At 37.0% G+C, this 13,679-nt stretch overlaps 2 protein-coding genes across 3 annotated transcripts in view; both read left to right on the top strand.

Moving 5' to 3' along the window:
- abca12 (ATP binding cassette subfamily A member 12) overlaps positions 1 to 926 on the top strand; it is a 72,199-nt gene extending 71,273 nt beyond the window's left edge. The window contains exon 71 of the mRNA XM_015379958.1: positions 246 to 926. Within this exon, the coding sequence (XP_015235444.1) occupies positions 246 to 350 (105 nt within the window). The 3' untranslated portion in view covers positions 351 to 926. The remainder of the gene's footprint in view (positions 1 to 245) is intronic.
- A 3,635-nt stretch (positions 927 to 4,561) lies between these two features.
- bard1 (BRCA1 associated RING domain 1) overlaps positions 4,562 to 13,679 on the top strand; it is a 35,157-nt gene continuing 26,039 nt past the window's right edge. Inside the window, exons 1-5 of one of the 2 annotated variants that reach the window (XM_015379966.1) lie at positions 4,562 to 4,761; positions 6,486 to 6,542; positions 7,066 to 7,214; positions 9,606 to 10,642; positions 11,055 to 11,135. In XM_015379966.1, the coding sequence (XP_015235452.1) occupies positions 4,607 to 4,761; positions 6,486 to 6,542; positions 7,066 to 7,214; positions 9,606 to 10,642; positions 11,055 to 11,135 (1,479 nt within the window). In that variant the 5' untranslated portion in view covers positions 4,562 to 4,606. Of the gene's footprint in view, positions 4,762 to 6,485; positions 6,543 to 7,065; positions 7,215 to 9,602; positions 10,643 to 11,054; positions 11,136 to 13,679 lie in introns of both variants that reach the window. The other variant, XM_015379965.1, reaches the window with a different exon arrangement.

Below are 13,679 nucleotides of genomic sequence, written 5' to 3'. Positions count from 1 at the left end.
ATAAATGGAATATGAGTTTGGGAGAGAATCCATGAGCTTTATATGCAGCCAAAGCTGATATTCTTCAACTACTCTAAACCCTTTGGGGCTCTGGGATTGGAAGAACCCATAGACGGAAGAAAGAGAGGGGGGGTAGGGCTGGGAAGCTGACCAGGCGATAAGCTAAATATAACAGTTTTCTTTAGAATAAATTATTACTATTTACTTTGAACTTTTCTCTTACAATGTTATTTGACTTCCCACAGGTCTTCATCAATTTTGCCATGGGAAACATTGGCATGGAAACCATACCGATTCACAATGAAGACCACTTCGAAGACCTGGACTCAATTAAAGCTGTAAAAACATAGACCTGATCATTCCAAATTAATAAAGTAATTTAACCAAATTTAAATCTATTTCTTAAAAGACTGATCAATTTAAGGTTAAATGAACTGTTTCTATATCCCAACCTTTAATTATTTTAAAAAGCATTACTTGCACTCTTATTTACACATGACTTGAATAAGTTGATAAACTGATCATGTGCTATTTACTGCTTTTCTGTGTTTACTCCCGATGTAACAGATCACAATATTCATGCAATTAAATTATTCTTTTTGTGATTGGGCATCTAGAATTGCTTTTCAAAGATGGGTATTCATCAATATAATTCTTAAATGTACAAACATAATGTACATAATGGTGCAATGCTTTGATTGCATGCCCCAATGTATCACATTTTAATATCTAGATAAATATAATTGTCAGTACTAGGTGATACTAAAAGGAAATTATTTGTACTCACTTTTTGAAAAACATATTTTTTCTACTTCTTAAACCCTCTAGGGATATAATTGCTTTATTAGCTCTTCTAAATATTAGCCAGTCTCTATTTGAACACTTGACCTGTAATCTTGGATGTGTTGATTATTTTTTTTAATCAAAATAAAATTTTCAAGTGCTGTTGCAATAAATGATTAAGTTTTTTTTGTTGTTTTTTTTTATTGAGATACATCAACTTTGTTCATGTGGTTGACCAATAGTTTTTAGCAGTGTATCTAATAACACTCCTGTTACTCTCTGATGCTTAGGTTCAACCCTTGAACAACTCCGCATTTTGTCACTTTACAATCCCAATCTTCTACGTATTTAAAGCAAGAATATATTAGCCCCCGGGGCTGCTCAGTGATGCAGTGGGTAGCACTGCCGCCTTGCAGCAAGAAGGTTCCGTGTTCGATTCCTCCCCGGTCTTCCTGCATGGAGTTTACATGTTCTCTCTGTGCATACTCGGGTTCTCTCTGGGTACTCCGCCTTCCTCCCACAGTCCAAAAACATGACTTTTAGGTTCATTGGCTTCTCCTTAGTCGTGAATGCGTGAACACAATCCCGTGCAGTACATTTATTTGAGAAAATATTGAATAAGAAAACAGAGTTCACTTATGTGAATTTCCCTCTAGGGCTGTCTCATGTATTAGTTGAAACTTACTAAACAGCAAGATCAGGAATGAACTGGGATTAAATTGTCCACATGTGAAAATTCCTCCCATTTCAATTTAAGTTTTAGGAATATAGAGAATTGTGCAATGTTCCTCAGTGTAAGTTCAGTACAAGTTCTGTCATTTCATGTAATAAAGATCAGGAGTACACAAAAAAAAAAACCCTATTAAGCTGTAACCCCCTCCTTCACAATAATTTTAAAGACACAAGAAAAAGCAAATAAATTAAAAATATTAAAAGTTATTAATATTAAAAGTTATTAATATTCTTAGAAAACACATGCTATTAATAATAATAGCATGTGTTTTCTAAGAAAAGGGAATGTTCTTTTGTCACAGTGTCTGTGCCGTCCTCATATATATGCAGAGAAATGTTTCTACTGGCCTTTGCAATATATTGCTCTTGGTCATAGCGCTGATTGTTTACAACCCCATGTCCCACATACTGTGAATATAAACAGAATACACTGCTGTGGAAAAGATTCAGACCCAGCATTTACCAGGAAAGCAGCAGATCTGGAATGAACAAAAGCTCAGACTCTCATTACAAGAACTGCTGTTGTAATATGTTTAAACTGAGGCTTATTTTGGATCGTTCTGCAAGACCCTTCCTTAGAAAAAAAAAGAAGTGTTTCATTTGAAAGGCAGCATATAATACTCCAGTTTTATATTGCTCTCCATTATTCAGAAATAGAAAGTTACCTATACATTGTTAAACAGCTACATACAATTACCAAAAAAAGACTTATAAGCTTTTCTGATTAAAGGACTTTCTGCTGGTATGGTGGTAATAAGCTATATTTGTTTAACCAAAAGGAAAAAGAAACTATGTTCATGAACATATTTATGGTCTGATTTGTTAATCTGTTACATGTTTTGAGTGCAGGCTGAGAGATTAGCATTTCTTTAGATCTTGATCGGTTTTTCAAAAAGGATATCTGCCCACAGTGGTTTTTAAAAGATATCTACTGTAACTATTCTCATGCAAATATTTCCACTATAAGATTGTTTCTGACTGTATTGCAGTGCTGAAGGCTTGATGATGACAAATAATCTATAAGCCTTCGAGTCTTCTACTGCAAACAGATATCTAGCTTCACAAAATGTAATCTTTGTGAACAGCTTAGGCTACTTTCCAGAATTACTGAGATCTTGGAGATTTTCATTTAAACAAATATATCTGAAATGTCTTTTTTGTTTTAACCATTTACACAGTCAAGCCTATTTGCAAACTGGGTTACTTGGTTGTTTTAACATTTGTATGACACAAATTCTTGCTTTTTTTTTTTTTTCCTCTGGTACGTATAATTGTGCTTAAATGATCTCCATGTGCTTGTTTTATAGTTCCAATTACACCATACTGTACATGTGGAATTAGGTCTTATACATGTGTGGGAGATTTGGTCTTGCAGGATGTTACACTCATAGTATCTTCCATGTGTACTAACTGGTCAGAATGCAGGTGTTTGGGAAATAGAAGCCATAAAAACACATAAGTTGCACACCAACCCTGATTTAATAAAAATCCAATACACCTCCCGAGGGAATTTGATGTTGAGGTAGAATGTCACCTTTCATAGTTGTAATAATAAGGCTTTTTTTTTTATTGTTATTTTGAACATCATCTTATCATTAAATCAGTTTCTAATCATGGAAAAGTACAACCCCTGGGATGGAACATATTTATATATCGATGAAAAAGCATATCATATTGAAACCATGATTCAAATCAATAAAAAAATACTTTATTGAGGAAAATTAAATGTTAATATTTAAATATGTTTTTTTTTTCTCTCAATTTTGCCGTTTGTTGTTTTTTTTTATTGTTTTGTTTTCTCTGATCAGCCACTACAGAGATGGGTGTGACCAGATTCCCAAATCCAAGTTTTATGAAAAATAACAAATACTGATTGACAGTCATAATGTCTGTATGTTACATTCACTAAGTTGTAAGGAGATTTTCTTCTATTACTAATTCCTTAATTTTGACGAGTTTATTGATGATGGTATCTGATTTACTAGTAGACATATGGTGTGTCTAAATGGTAGGACTGTTCTATCTACAATTATATCTGATAAGCATGAGTTTTTAGTGCAAGCAGCAGATGATGCAGCAGCTCTGCAGAAAAATATTGTCTAAACCTCACTTTAGTGCTTGGTTTTATAACAGCTCTCATAATTCAATGACAGTAGGTCCAGCAGCTCTTTACAGTCATGTGTTTTTGTGTTGCCATAGTTCCCTGAAATAGTGCAGGTAATTTGATTAGGGACAAGAAAATAAAGCAAGTAAAATACAAAAAGATTTTTTTTTTTTTTTTTTTTTCTCCAAATAACAGGGATAAGAGCCGTCGGTAATGAAACAAGACACGTGTGTGTAAAAGCTTTTTTTCTGGAAGGGTAATTTTGATTTGTTTAAAATAGGGCAAAGCAAATAACAATAATAGTTATGCTGTTAAGTTCTGTAAGAGCTGGTTTTAAACAAATGTCTGGCTAGTTGCTTTAATCATAATAATATAGGACTGTTGAGCAGTTGACTCTACAAACATATTCTTCGGAAATTTCCTATTATCACCAGATAATTATTTTAATAAACTTTATTAAAATGTCCTTTATAATATATAAAAAAGCAATAAGTACAATTTTCAGTTAACAATAATAAAAGTGTTCCCAAAAAAGAAAATTAATCCACTGGACTTTTTGTTTGAAGTTTGAAGACGTTTCGCTTCCCATCCAAGAAGCTTTTTCGATTCAAAATGTCAGGAATAGCATTGAGTTGAAGGTTTTAATTTTGAATTGAAAAAGCTTCTTGGATGGGAAGCAAAACGTCTTCAAACTTGAAAACAAAATCCAGTTGATAGATTTTTTTCATTGTCCTTTTTTGGAATGACAATGACCTGGAATACTGTGAATCCTTACCAGCATAATAATAAAAGTGAATGATAATAAATGAAAAATATCAAAATAAATATAAAAATAGTAATATTAATAAAGTAAAGTAAATTTACACAGAGGGGCACGCTTTTTACGGGTTTGATTACGTAACCGCCACACCGCTTAAGTCACTTCCGTAAATAATTGGCGGGAGATGCAACGAACCAGGAAGTTCTTGTTTTGCAGGCTGGTTGTTTATGCACGATTTAAGCAAACTAGATAAAGAAAGCAAATCTTCCAGGGAAATATCTCTTGTGAAGATGGATAACAACGCACCGCTAGAGGAAGACAGCTGGAAGAGGACTAAAGAGGCGGTGGCAAGCTTCCGTCAACTGCTGCTTTGCTCCAAATGGTGAGTTTATGTGTCTGAAAAACATAATTGTTCTAAGCTACGACGATAAAGCAACAATAGCTGCTAACTTCTAATTTTACTGGTGGATTGAACTGATGTATATTAGGCGAGGTTTATTTTTAGATGCAAGTAATCGTCCTTACATTCAATGCAAGACGAATATAAAAGACATATTTGCAAAGTCGCTTTATTTTTATTTGAATTTTTACAAACAAGTTTACTGAAATTTCAAGCTTCCAAAGTTTGGCAAACTGTAGAAGAGAATTAGGGCCACAGAAGGAATGAAAACATGTTAAGTGATTCTGAATTCTGAGATTTAAGGTCAGAATTCTGAGATTTAAGGTCAGAATTCTGAGATTTAAGGTCAGAATTCTGAGATTTAAGGTCGGAATTCTGAGATTTAAGGTCAGAATTCTGACTTTTTCCCCCCACATTAAACTGAAATGATACTTGAAAATCAGTTATCTTTTTTTTTTCCCAGTGGCCCTAATGCTCTTCCATAGTAAGCAGATGAGTGACAGGGAAAAAATGTCCTGCTTGTATTACTTGGAAGGAACTTAGAAGGAACACATGATCATAACAGTGCTGCATTTTTAATTATATTAATAATAACCCTGCAGAAAGGATAAGTTATTCATGTGACCTACGAACTGAAAATAGGCTACATTTCTTTGATTTATAATAATTACAACTTTAAAACAAAACATATATAAGTTAGGAGGCTTTTTTAATGATTAGATTATAATATAATAATAAATAATAATTGAACTTTATTGATCTCACATTGGAGAAATTCACTTCAGCATTTAACCCATCCCCTTGGGAAGCAGTGGGCTGCCATCGTGGGGCGCCCGGGGAGCAGTGTGGGGTTAAGGGTCTTGATCGGAGACCCAGAGTGGCAGTCTGTGGGAGTGGGTTTAAAACTCAGAACCTCAGGATTCCAAGCTCTATGTCCTAACTATTGGGCCGACACTCCCCCCACTCCAATATAATATATATAATAATACAACCCACAGTAAAGATGGTGATGGTGGCATCATGCTTAGGATATGTTTTTTAAACTCAAGTTGGAGAGAATGTTTTAGGACAAAAGTCAGCATTGTAGCTAAACATTCGGCAACCTGAGTAAAACCTAGAGATGAAGAGAATCTTTATCTCACTTTAAAGATTTTGGCCTATATGTATATTTACATCTACATAATCCCTGTTTCAGTAAAATATCTTCTGAAATGCTTTCTCTCAGTTTGTGTTTACATCGCAAAATATGTATTTATTTATTTATTTTTAAAGAATGTGTAAAATGTTATATCCTCTGTAAAGGAAACATGAATACAGCCTTAAGCTGAGAGAATCATTCACAGTAGATAGTACACATTGCAGTCCAGGGATGTCGAAGCTGATGTATTTTGAAAAAAAAAAATGCAGAGGCAGAATAAGCTTCAGAGCCTTTGCATGATATGTTAGAAATGCACCATAGTGCAGTAAACAACACTATATGAGATGCTTGCAGATGGATTTTGTTCTTTATTTTTAGTTTCCTTCTGTGATTTCAGTGGGGGATGAATTGTATAAAATCTGATAATATTCTGTGATAAAGGAATTAAGGTTCTAATACTCTCAAAAAGCTAAAGATCAAAAAGCTAATTACTGCTCTACGGCATCTTGCATGCAATTACTCTGTAGTAAGCCTGCACTGACTAATAAATCCTTTGTCTATTTCTCAGCTCAAATTTGATGGAGGAGCCGGTCTGTCTGGGGATATGTGAGCATATGCTGTGCAGGTAATGTAAGCTCACGGTGTTCGGCTGTGATATGCTTATTATGGGCAGGCGTGCATCGTGGCAGGAATTTTTATTTGCCGAACACAGGTGTAGCTAATAACGATAATGATTGCTCCGTTGCATTTAAGTGTGCGGCTGCCAAGACTGTGAAATCATGCATGCTGGCTTACTGGCAGGGCATACTGGCATGCCTAAATGGTATTTAAAACAAACACTATGCTTTTTTTCTGCTATAACACATGAAAATGGCCACGGTGGGAGTAGTCTTCCTCCTCCCGCAGGCATGGATAATTATTTAATTTGCTTGGATTAATCTTTCCTGAAATGAAATGCAGCTTAGCTCTGAAAGTACAAGGTTTACAGTGATAAATAAGTTCATTGTTTATTTCATGTAAGGTTGGAATAATCCACCTGCCTTTCCTTTTCTTTAGTGTCTACTAAGTAGGTAAATCAGTAGATGTACTGTATTCCTTTTGCTGAATTGTAAGAAAAGACTGCAGGCTAAGAAAGACTTATTGCTCAGGTCTTGTGCTGGCCCCCGGGCAGGAGATGGCTGCGCTGTGTGTCGCAGCCCTGCGTGGGTGAAGGACATCCAAATCAACAGGCAGCTTAGCAGCATCATACAGCTGTTTAGTGGCTTGGACTCCCTGCTTAATCCCACTGAACTTCCAGGTAAAACATGCAGAGCCACATGTTTGTATTTGTATTTCCCAACAAGTTTTTTTGCACAATACAGCAACAAACTTTTCTGTTTAGTGTTTTATTGTGTGTTTCTAAACAAATACGAAGTAGTGCATGATTCAAGTGGAAGGAAATTGATTATTAAAAAAAAAGAAAGGAAAGGATGGTGCTTATGCCACCCTCTTTAAAGGAGTCCTAATCTGGTATTTTACTGATTCAAATTATTCTGAAACTGACTTTAATTTCCTATTTAATCATTTTGGGAGAAAAAATAAAAAGTCTTTTCATTCTTTCATTTTTTTATTTTCTGTGAGAATTCTATGTGTGTATGCACCTTCATATGGATGTAGCATTAGTGTCATTAGCAGTTTTCCATTGTTCCCAGGTCTCTGTTACAATAGGTAAAATGTTTAGACTGCCTGAGGCGAAATCCCTGTTTGTTAGAATTTGCCATTTCAGGTGGAATAATTTAGGACTGGGTGATATGACCTTAAATTAAAATCACGATAAATTGGGTAATTTTACCTCGATAACGATAAATGCAAGATAAATGCTCCGGTTCTTCTATCTGAAATAAAGGCATGTGCTGGAAATGCAACTGATCTATTTATGGTTTATTTATTGAATAAATCCCATTACATATAACTTTCAATAAAAAAATTAAATCTTGAACTCATTCAAGGTTAAGCATTCAACAATGTCTCATTGAACAGGAGAAAAATTTTACCTCTCTTGCAAACAGGTAACGGAAACTTTTTCAGTCAAATTTAGCATTTCTTGTTCTTTTGCTCAACATGTACGGCGTAATTTTGGTGCCACCGAACTGAGCATGCAATGAGAACAATGTTCATCGTTTGAACTCACATACCTTCACTCAAAACCTGGCTGCTGTGCGCTCAACTCTGACAATGCGCTATTGACTTCTCTGCGCGTTCAGCTTCATCTCTGCTCTCGCTTGGCTCTACCGAATTAACTGATATAATTTCATTTACAGCTGTGTTAGATGCTTATTCACTGGGCTAATCCGCAATATCTTTGATTACGCTACTGACTGGATCATTGGAGCCACGTGATTACACATACCCTGCCCTGTCTTACAGGGGAAGGAAATACCAGCCACCCTTGCAACACAGGGAAAATAGCAGAATTAAGTAAAATTTCTTTTATCGACGTGGGAAAATTGTCACAAGTTATAGTGGTGAATGACGGTAACGGAAAAAAATGGTTTGTCACCCAGCCCTAGAATAATTATTAGAGTAATGATAGCAAGGCGGGCTAATGTTAGCACCCTTCCAGTATTAATTTCTGTACAGAAGGACTTTAATAAAGCTTTGTGGAAGAGAGTACTTTTTTGGGCATTTCTGGTTTGAACAAAGAGGCCTCTAAAAAAAAAAAGAAAAAAAAAACTTGGATAAAAAAAACAAGGTACTTCCACACTCCAGATCCCAACAGAAACAAATGTTTTAACATGAAAATGTCACATTTCTGCATAATGACACCTTTAAAGGTGACCTAAACATTGTAAGGTCTGCTGTCACCTTTGCAATCTCGAATTTTGTGTTATAAAATTTACAAAAGATTGTTTGGACTCCGTGTTTATTAGAACATTACCTTTAAAGGATCAGACACTTTGAGTCTGCATGTCAGTAATATCTCCAGCCATTAGGATGGTCTTTATCTGCCCTTGATGCAACACATATGAGATTCTCAAGGGAGAGGGGGCCATGGCAACATTTCACAATGCCCCACTTTATTTCTGCAACCGCCTAGGGGGTTATGACCCCCATGTTGAAAAGCATCTGAACCATTCCATTGCAGCTCTGGCTGGATGTGTAGGGTTGTTTTCTTTCTGGAAGGCAAAGATCTGCTTTGTATCAGGTAATTTGCCTCTAACAGTTTTTTTTCAAGTGGCCTATACCTGTATTTTACACCTTCCATTTTCACATCAACTCTGACCAGCTTCTCTGTTGCTGCTGGACAAATAAATCCCTGCAGGCTGATACTGATGTTGCCTTTCTTTCCACTTTAAAAATGATGTACTACCTTCTGTCTATCGCATAAATCCCTGACAGAATACTGTGATGTTTGTGGTTGTGTCATGAATTCTTCTATAAGTCCATGTAAAGATGTAGTCAGATGTAGACAAACATTTAGTGCAAGATATCCATTACCCTGTATGAAATTGATTGCTGGTTTATTTGTTTTTTAATCTGAGTGTCTAGTGGAATGTTATTACGGAGATAAAAAGGCTCTCTCAAAGCAATTCACTTTGAAAAGTTGTAGCAGACAAAGTACAAGGACGAGATTAATGTTTTTGTTGTTAAATATGACTCAGCTATGCTTTTTTTCCCCTCTCCTCCTTTTTTATTTGTCTCACAGCAGAATCATCTTGTGTTGAGGTCAAATCACAGGCTGAGGCTGTTGTCCTAAAGCAGAAAAAGAACTTTAAGATCTGGTTCAGTCCCCGCAGTCGAAAGGTGCGCTGTAAGGTAGAGAAGCCTTTAGAGGTCCCGATCCCAGACAATAGCTCCTCCGGAGAGCAGCCTGCAGCTCAGTGCCAGGACCTTTCTGTGTTTAATTTTGCTTCATCCTCCCAAGACTCTTCATCTTCACAAAGTGAAAATAATGTAAACAGAAAAGGAAGGAAGAGATCCAAGAAAGTTGCTACTAAAAAGCAGGTTCAAGGTCGCACGAGTACCACACGTAAACAGAACAAAGAGAGCATGAAAAGGAAGAGGCTGGAGACCATTAACCAGCAATGGGGAATTACAGAGGATCAAAATCCCTCATCTGGACTGGAGCCATTTTGTGCTGATGGAGCAAGAAGGTCCAGTAAAAGGGTTTCTTTCTTAAGCCCTACTGTTGCCACTGACAAGCCTCATCCCGAAGTATCGCAGATTGATGAACTCAGTTTGACCAACCATACGATGAAAGAGGGTTTCTCAGGAGGAGGGGTGAATGTGTTCAGTAACCAAAGCCAGCATGAGCTGAGCATATCCAGTGAGATGGTGTCCACAAATGACCCCAATCCGAATAACAATTCTTCTAAAAACAAAAGCATCTCTCCCCAAGAGAACCCCTCCAAAAGAAACAAAACTGAGGAGGTAAACCGGACCTTGGATACCACACCAAAACGACCGAGGGCTTCTCCAGGGCAAAGGAGGAAAACACCAGATAGACCATCTTTGCCTTTCACAGAGTGTTTAACTTTAACAAGCCCCATGAGGGAAAGGAGCAAGAAACACCTGAGAGCAGATGAGCAGCGTAGTCCCTCTGTGGTAGCACTTAGATCTGCAGAAAGCCACAACAAATCCTTATGCAGTCCTCGATCATCTGGCAGCCGTTCAAGTCCTGGAAGTCCTGCAGTAATGAAGAGGAACCACAAGGGAGAGACCCCTCTGCATCTTGCAGCCATAAAGGTGAGATATTTGTTAGCAAGTCCCCCGATTCTTAATTTCAGCACAAGCAGTGGTAAAATAAAAGCAGCCTGGCATCAGAAGCAAAACTTAAAAAAAAAGCTGCACCTATCATGTCCTAAAGGGATGAAAATTATAAATAAATAATTAGAAAATTGTCCTTTGTTTTCTTTTTATGGCTTGACAAATTCTATCCAAATTAGCAGCTAAGTTCTGCTTTTCAGTAATCCTTAGAAACGTGGCTGTAATCCCTCCCAGCATCCCAGACACGGTAATCAATTGCTCTCTGTGGAGGCTGATTGATAAACTGTTGAGCTTTTGTTCTCAGGCATCAGGTGTTGATTTTTAAATGGGTTGACTTTATAGGTTTGTGATTTTCACCCCAGGATTGTTGTTTATTTTACCTACCCTGCAGGGAGATGTAGATTCTGTCGAAGAACTGTTGGACCAGGGAGCAGACCCCAACCTGAAAGATAATGCTGGCTGGACGCCTTTGGTAAGTCTATGTACATCTATAGAAGTTTCTGCCTCTGTAGAGGGAGAAGTAGAGGGATATAAAAACAAACATTAAGGCCAGACTTGAAATTGCCAGAGAAAATATGAGCCATAAGCAGGAATGTGGAATCAGATGGAAAGGTTTGAAATTGAATTATTTGTGCAGTGGAAGAATAGTGGACATGTTTAGCATTTACAGTGTTCACGGTAAAGAACCTTCTGCAAACAATGAAGCATCATGAAGAGGGATGTTTGCTTTAGCAGGGGTGAGTCAGCTCTTTCTCAGCATCAGAGAGTTCACCATGCTTAGTGGCATTTATACTAATAGACTAGAAGTTTTCTCATGTATTTCTCATCAGAAACTGCAGCCAAATTTGAACAATTGTTTATCTGCAGCTATTAATGTGACTATCAGGGATGAAGGCCTCTGGACCGTTCTCGACCTCTCTTTTTTTTTTGTATATATGTATGCATATAGTGATACAAAACTCTTTGTTCTTTACTGGTAGACACGCATGGCTCTGCTTGTAAATTAAAAACATAATCTGTGATCAGGGCACCTCTAGATCCTCTCATCTCAGACTAAATACAATGTTTTTATTAGTCATGATGACCATGAAATCTTAGTGTGTGAATCTTTGCCAAAGCATGGCATTTAATTATTCGTTGATTGCAGTTTTTGATCCATGTAAGATAGACATTTACCTGTCTTTATTCAACTGTATACACACTCTGTACTTTGCAATAATATCAGTAACATTTGTAGTTCTGATGTGGTTGAAATAGCGCAGCATTCAACGGCGGCTTCATGTCCCTGTCCCCCGACTTTCACCTAATATTCTGGCCGATAGGTGGACATTAGCGTTAAAGACCAGGCTTAACAGTATTACCATTATATGCAGAACTGACTGAACCAGCTGGTGAAGCGAAATAATGAGGCTCATTTCATGGAGCCAAAAAACATTCACATTACATTCACAGTTTTTAAGGTAATAATCCATGTCTGGTCAAATATCTCCACATGACTACTATAATTCCGTAAAAATTCAAAAAATATCCACTGGACTTGGTTTCCAAGATTTGAAGACGTTTCGCCACCTCTCCAGGAAGCTTTCTCAATTCAAATGTCTGGATCCGCAGTGAGTTTGAGTGTTATCTAGACAAAGCCTTGTATCGCTTGGAAACATGCAAATGGTAACCGATGAATGGGTCGTTTGGTTCCATCTTTAGCCTGTAATATCTGAAACCTCTCTATGATTCTGAGGGTCGGTCGATAAAGGTGGGGGGTTGCCGTTAAGGGGGGAATTGTCTCCTGTAATACCTGAAACCTGTCTATGATTGTTAAGAGTCGGTCGTTAAGGAGGTGTTGTTCACTGGCTGGAGCGGGTAGGTCCCTCGTTCCTCTGTGATGGGGTGGGGGGTTTGGTGATATCTGGAAGGGATCATGTCTATGATTGAATTGTATGTTTTTGGAAGCTGGAATCTGAGTCCACCACCTCTGTTTAAAGTTGGTTGGGTTGGATTTGAATTGAGAAAGCTTCCTGGAGAGGTGGCGAAACGTCTTCAAAGCTTGGAAACCAAGTCCAGTGGATATTTTTTTTTTCACTTTTACTGAAAGAGAGAATATAATGTTAGAGATTGAACTAAAAAAACTACAGAAGGGGAGAATAGAGATAGAATGATGAAAAGGGGTCCTTATATCCTTCAGCAGTCTATGCCTATAGCAGCCTAAATGCAGAAAATAGCTCAGGATATCCTAAGTATTTTGGATGAGGTATAAGAAGGTCAAGTCACAGAATTAACAAGGTACAGCCAAGTAAAAATGTCTATCTTGACTGAAATTCTCCCCCGCCGGATGGCGGGATCCAGAGGTTCCCTGATCACTGATGATGTTTTTAAGTCACAAGAGCCAGGTCGGGCCGTGATCATGCCGGATTTAAAAATCATTGCAGAGTGAAAAAAAGCTGAGCTTCTCTAAGCAGATGCAGCAAAATGTAAGACAAAATCCGTATATATTCAGGGCAAGAACTGCAGCAGGACTATTGGCATCAAAGCTGAGAAGTGATCAGAGGCAGAGCAGGCTGTAAGGTGATAAACAGCCATGGGGCAAATAGAGAAGGATGTCTGCATTAAACCTTGCAGACTAATAAGAATAGGTGAAGATGTTATAATCAGCAGAATTAATTAAGAAATATTTTTTTTTTTGGTCTGGAAGGAATACTTTCACCATAACGGCAGCATTAGTAAGGGATAAGGATTAAGTTCTGGCATAATAGAGAAGATATTTCAGCATTAGGTCTAGTCACCAAAATGTATCAAAAGCAGCTCTACTTAAATATAATTTTACTCAAATAAAAGCAGAAATTGTCATTTACAAAAATACAAATAAGACGTGGTTTGATGAAAAGGCTGCTCAAACTGCTCTTCTACATGTGGATTAAATGTTTGAACACACTTTAAATGAAATAATTAAGCAAAAAACATAAGATTGTATGCAATCGCGGAATTTTAGACCGAAACAAAAGGTTTAAAAAAATACCATAAT

This window comes from Cyprinodon variegatus, unplaced genomic scaffold (genome assembly GCF_000732505.1).
Source record: "Cyprinodon variegatus isolate N-32 unplaced genomic scaffold, C_variegatus-1.0 Scaffold204, whole genome shotgun sequence".
Taxonomy (NCBI): domain Eukaryota; kingdom Metazoa; phylum Chordata; class Actinopteri; order Cyprinodontiformes; family Cyprinodontidae; genus Cyprinodon; species Cyprinodon variegatus.
The sequence above is the reverse complement of the archived record's forward strand: the minus strand, read 5'-3'. Positions and strand labels throughout refer to the sequence as shown.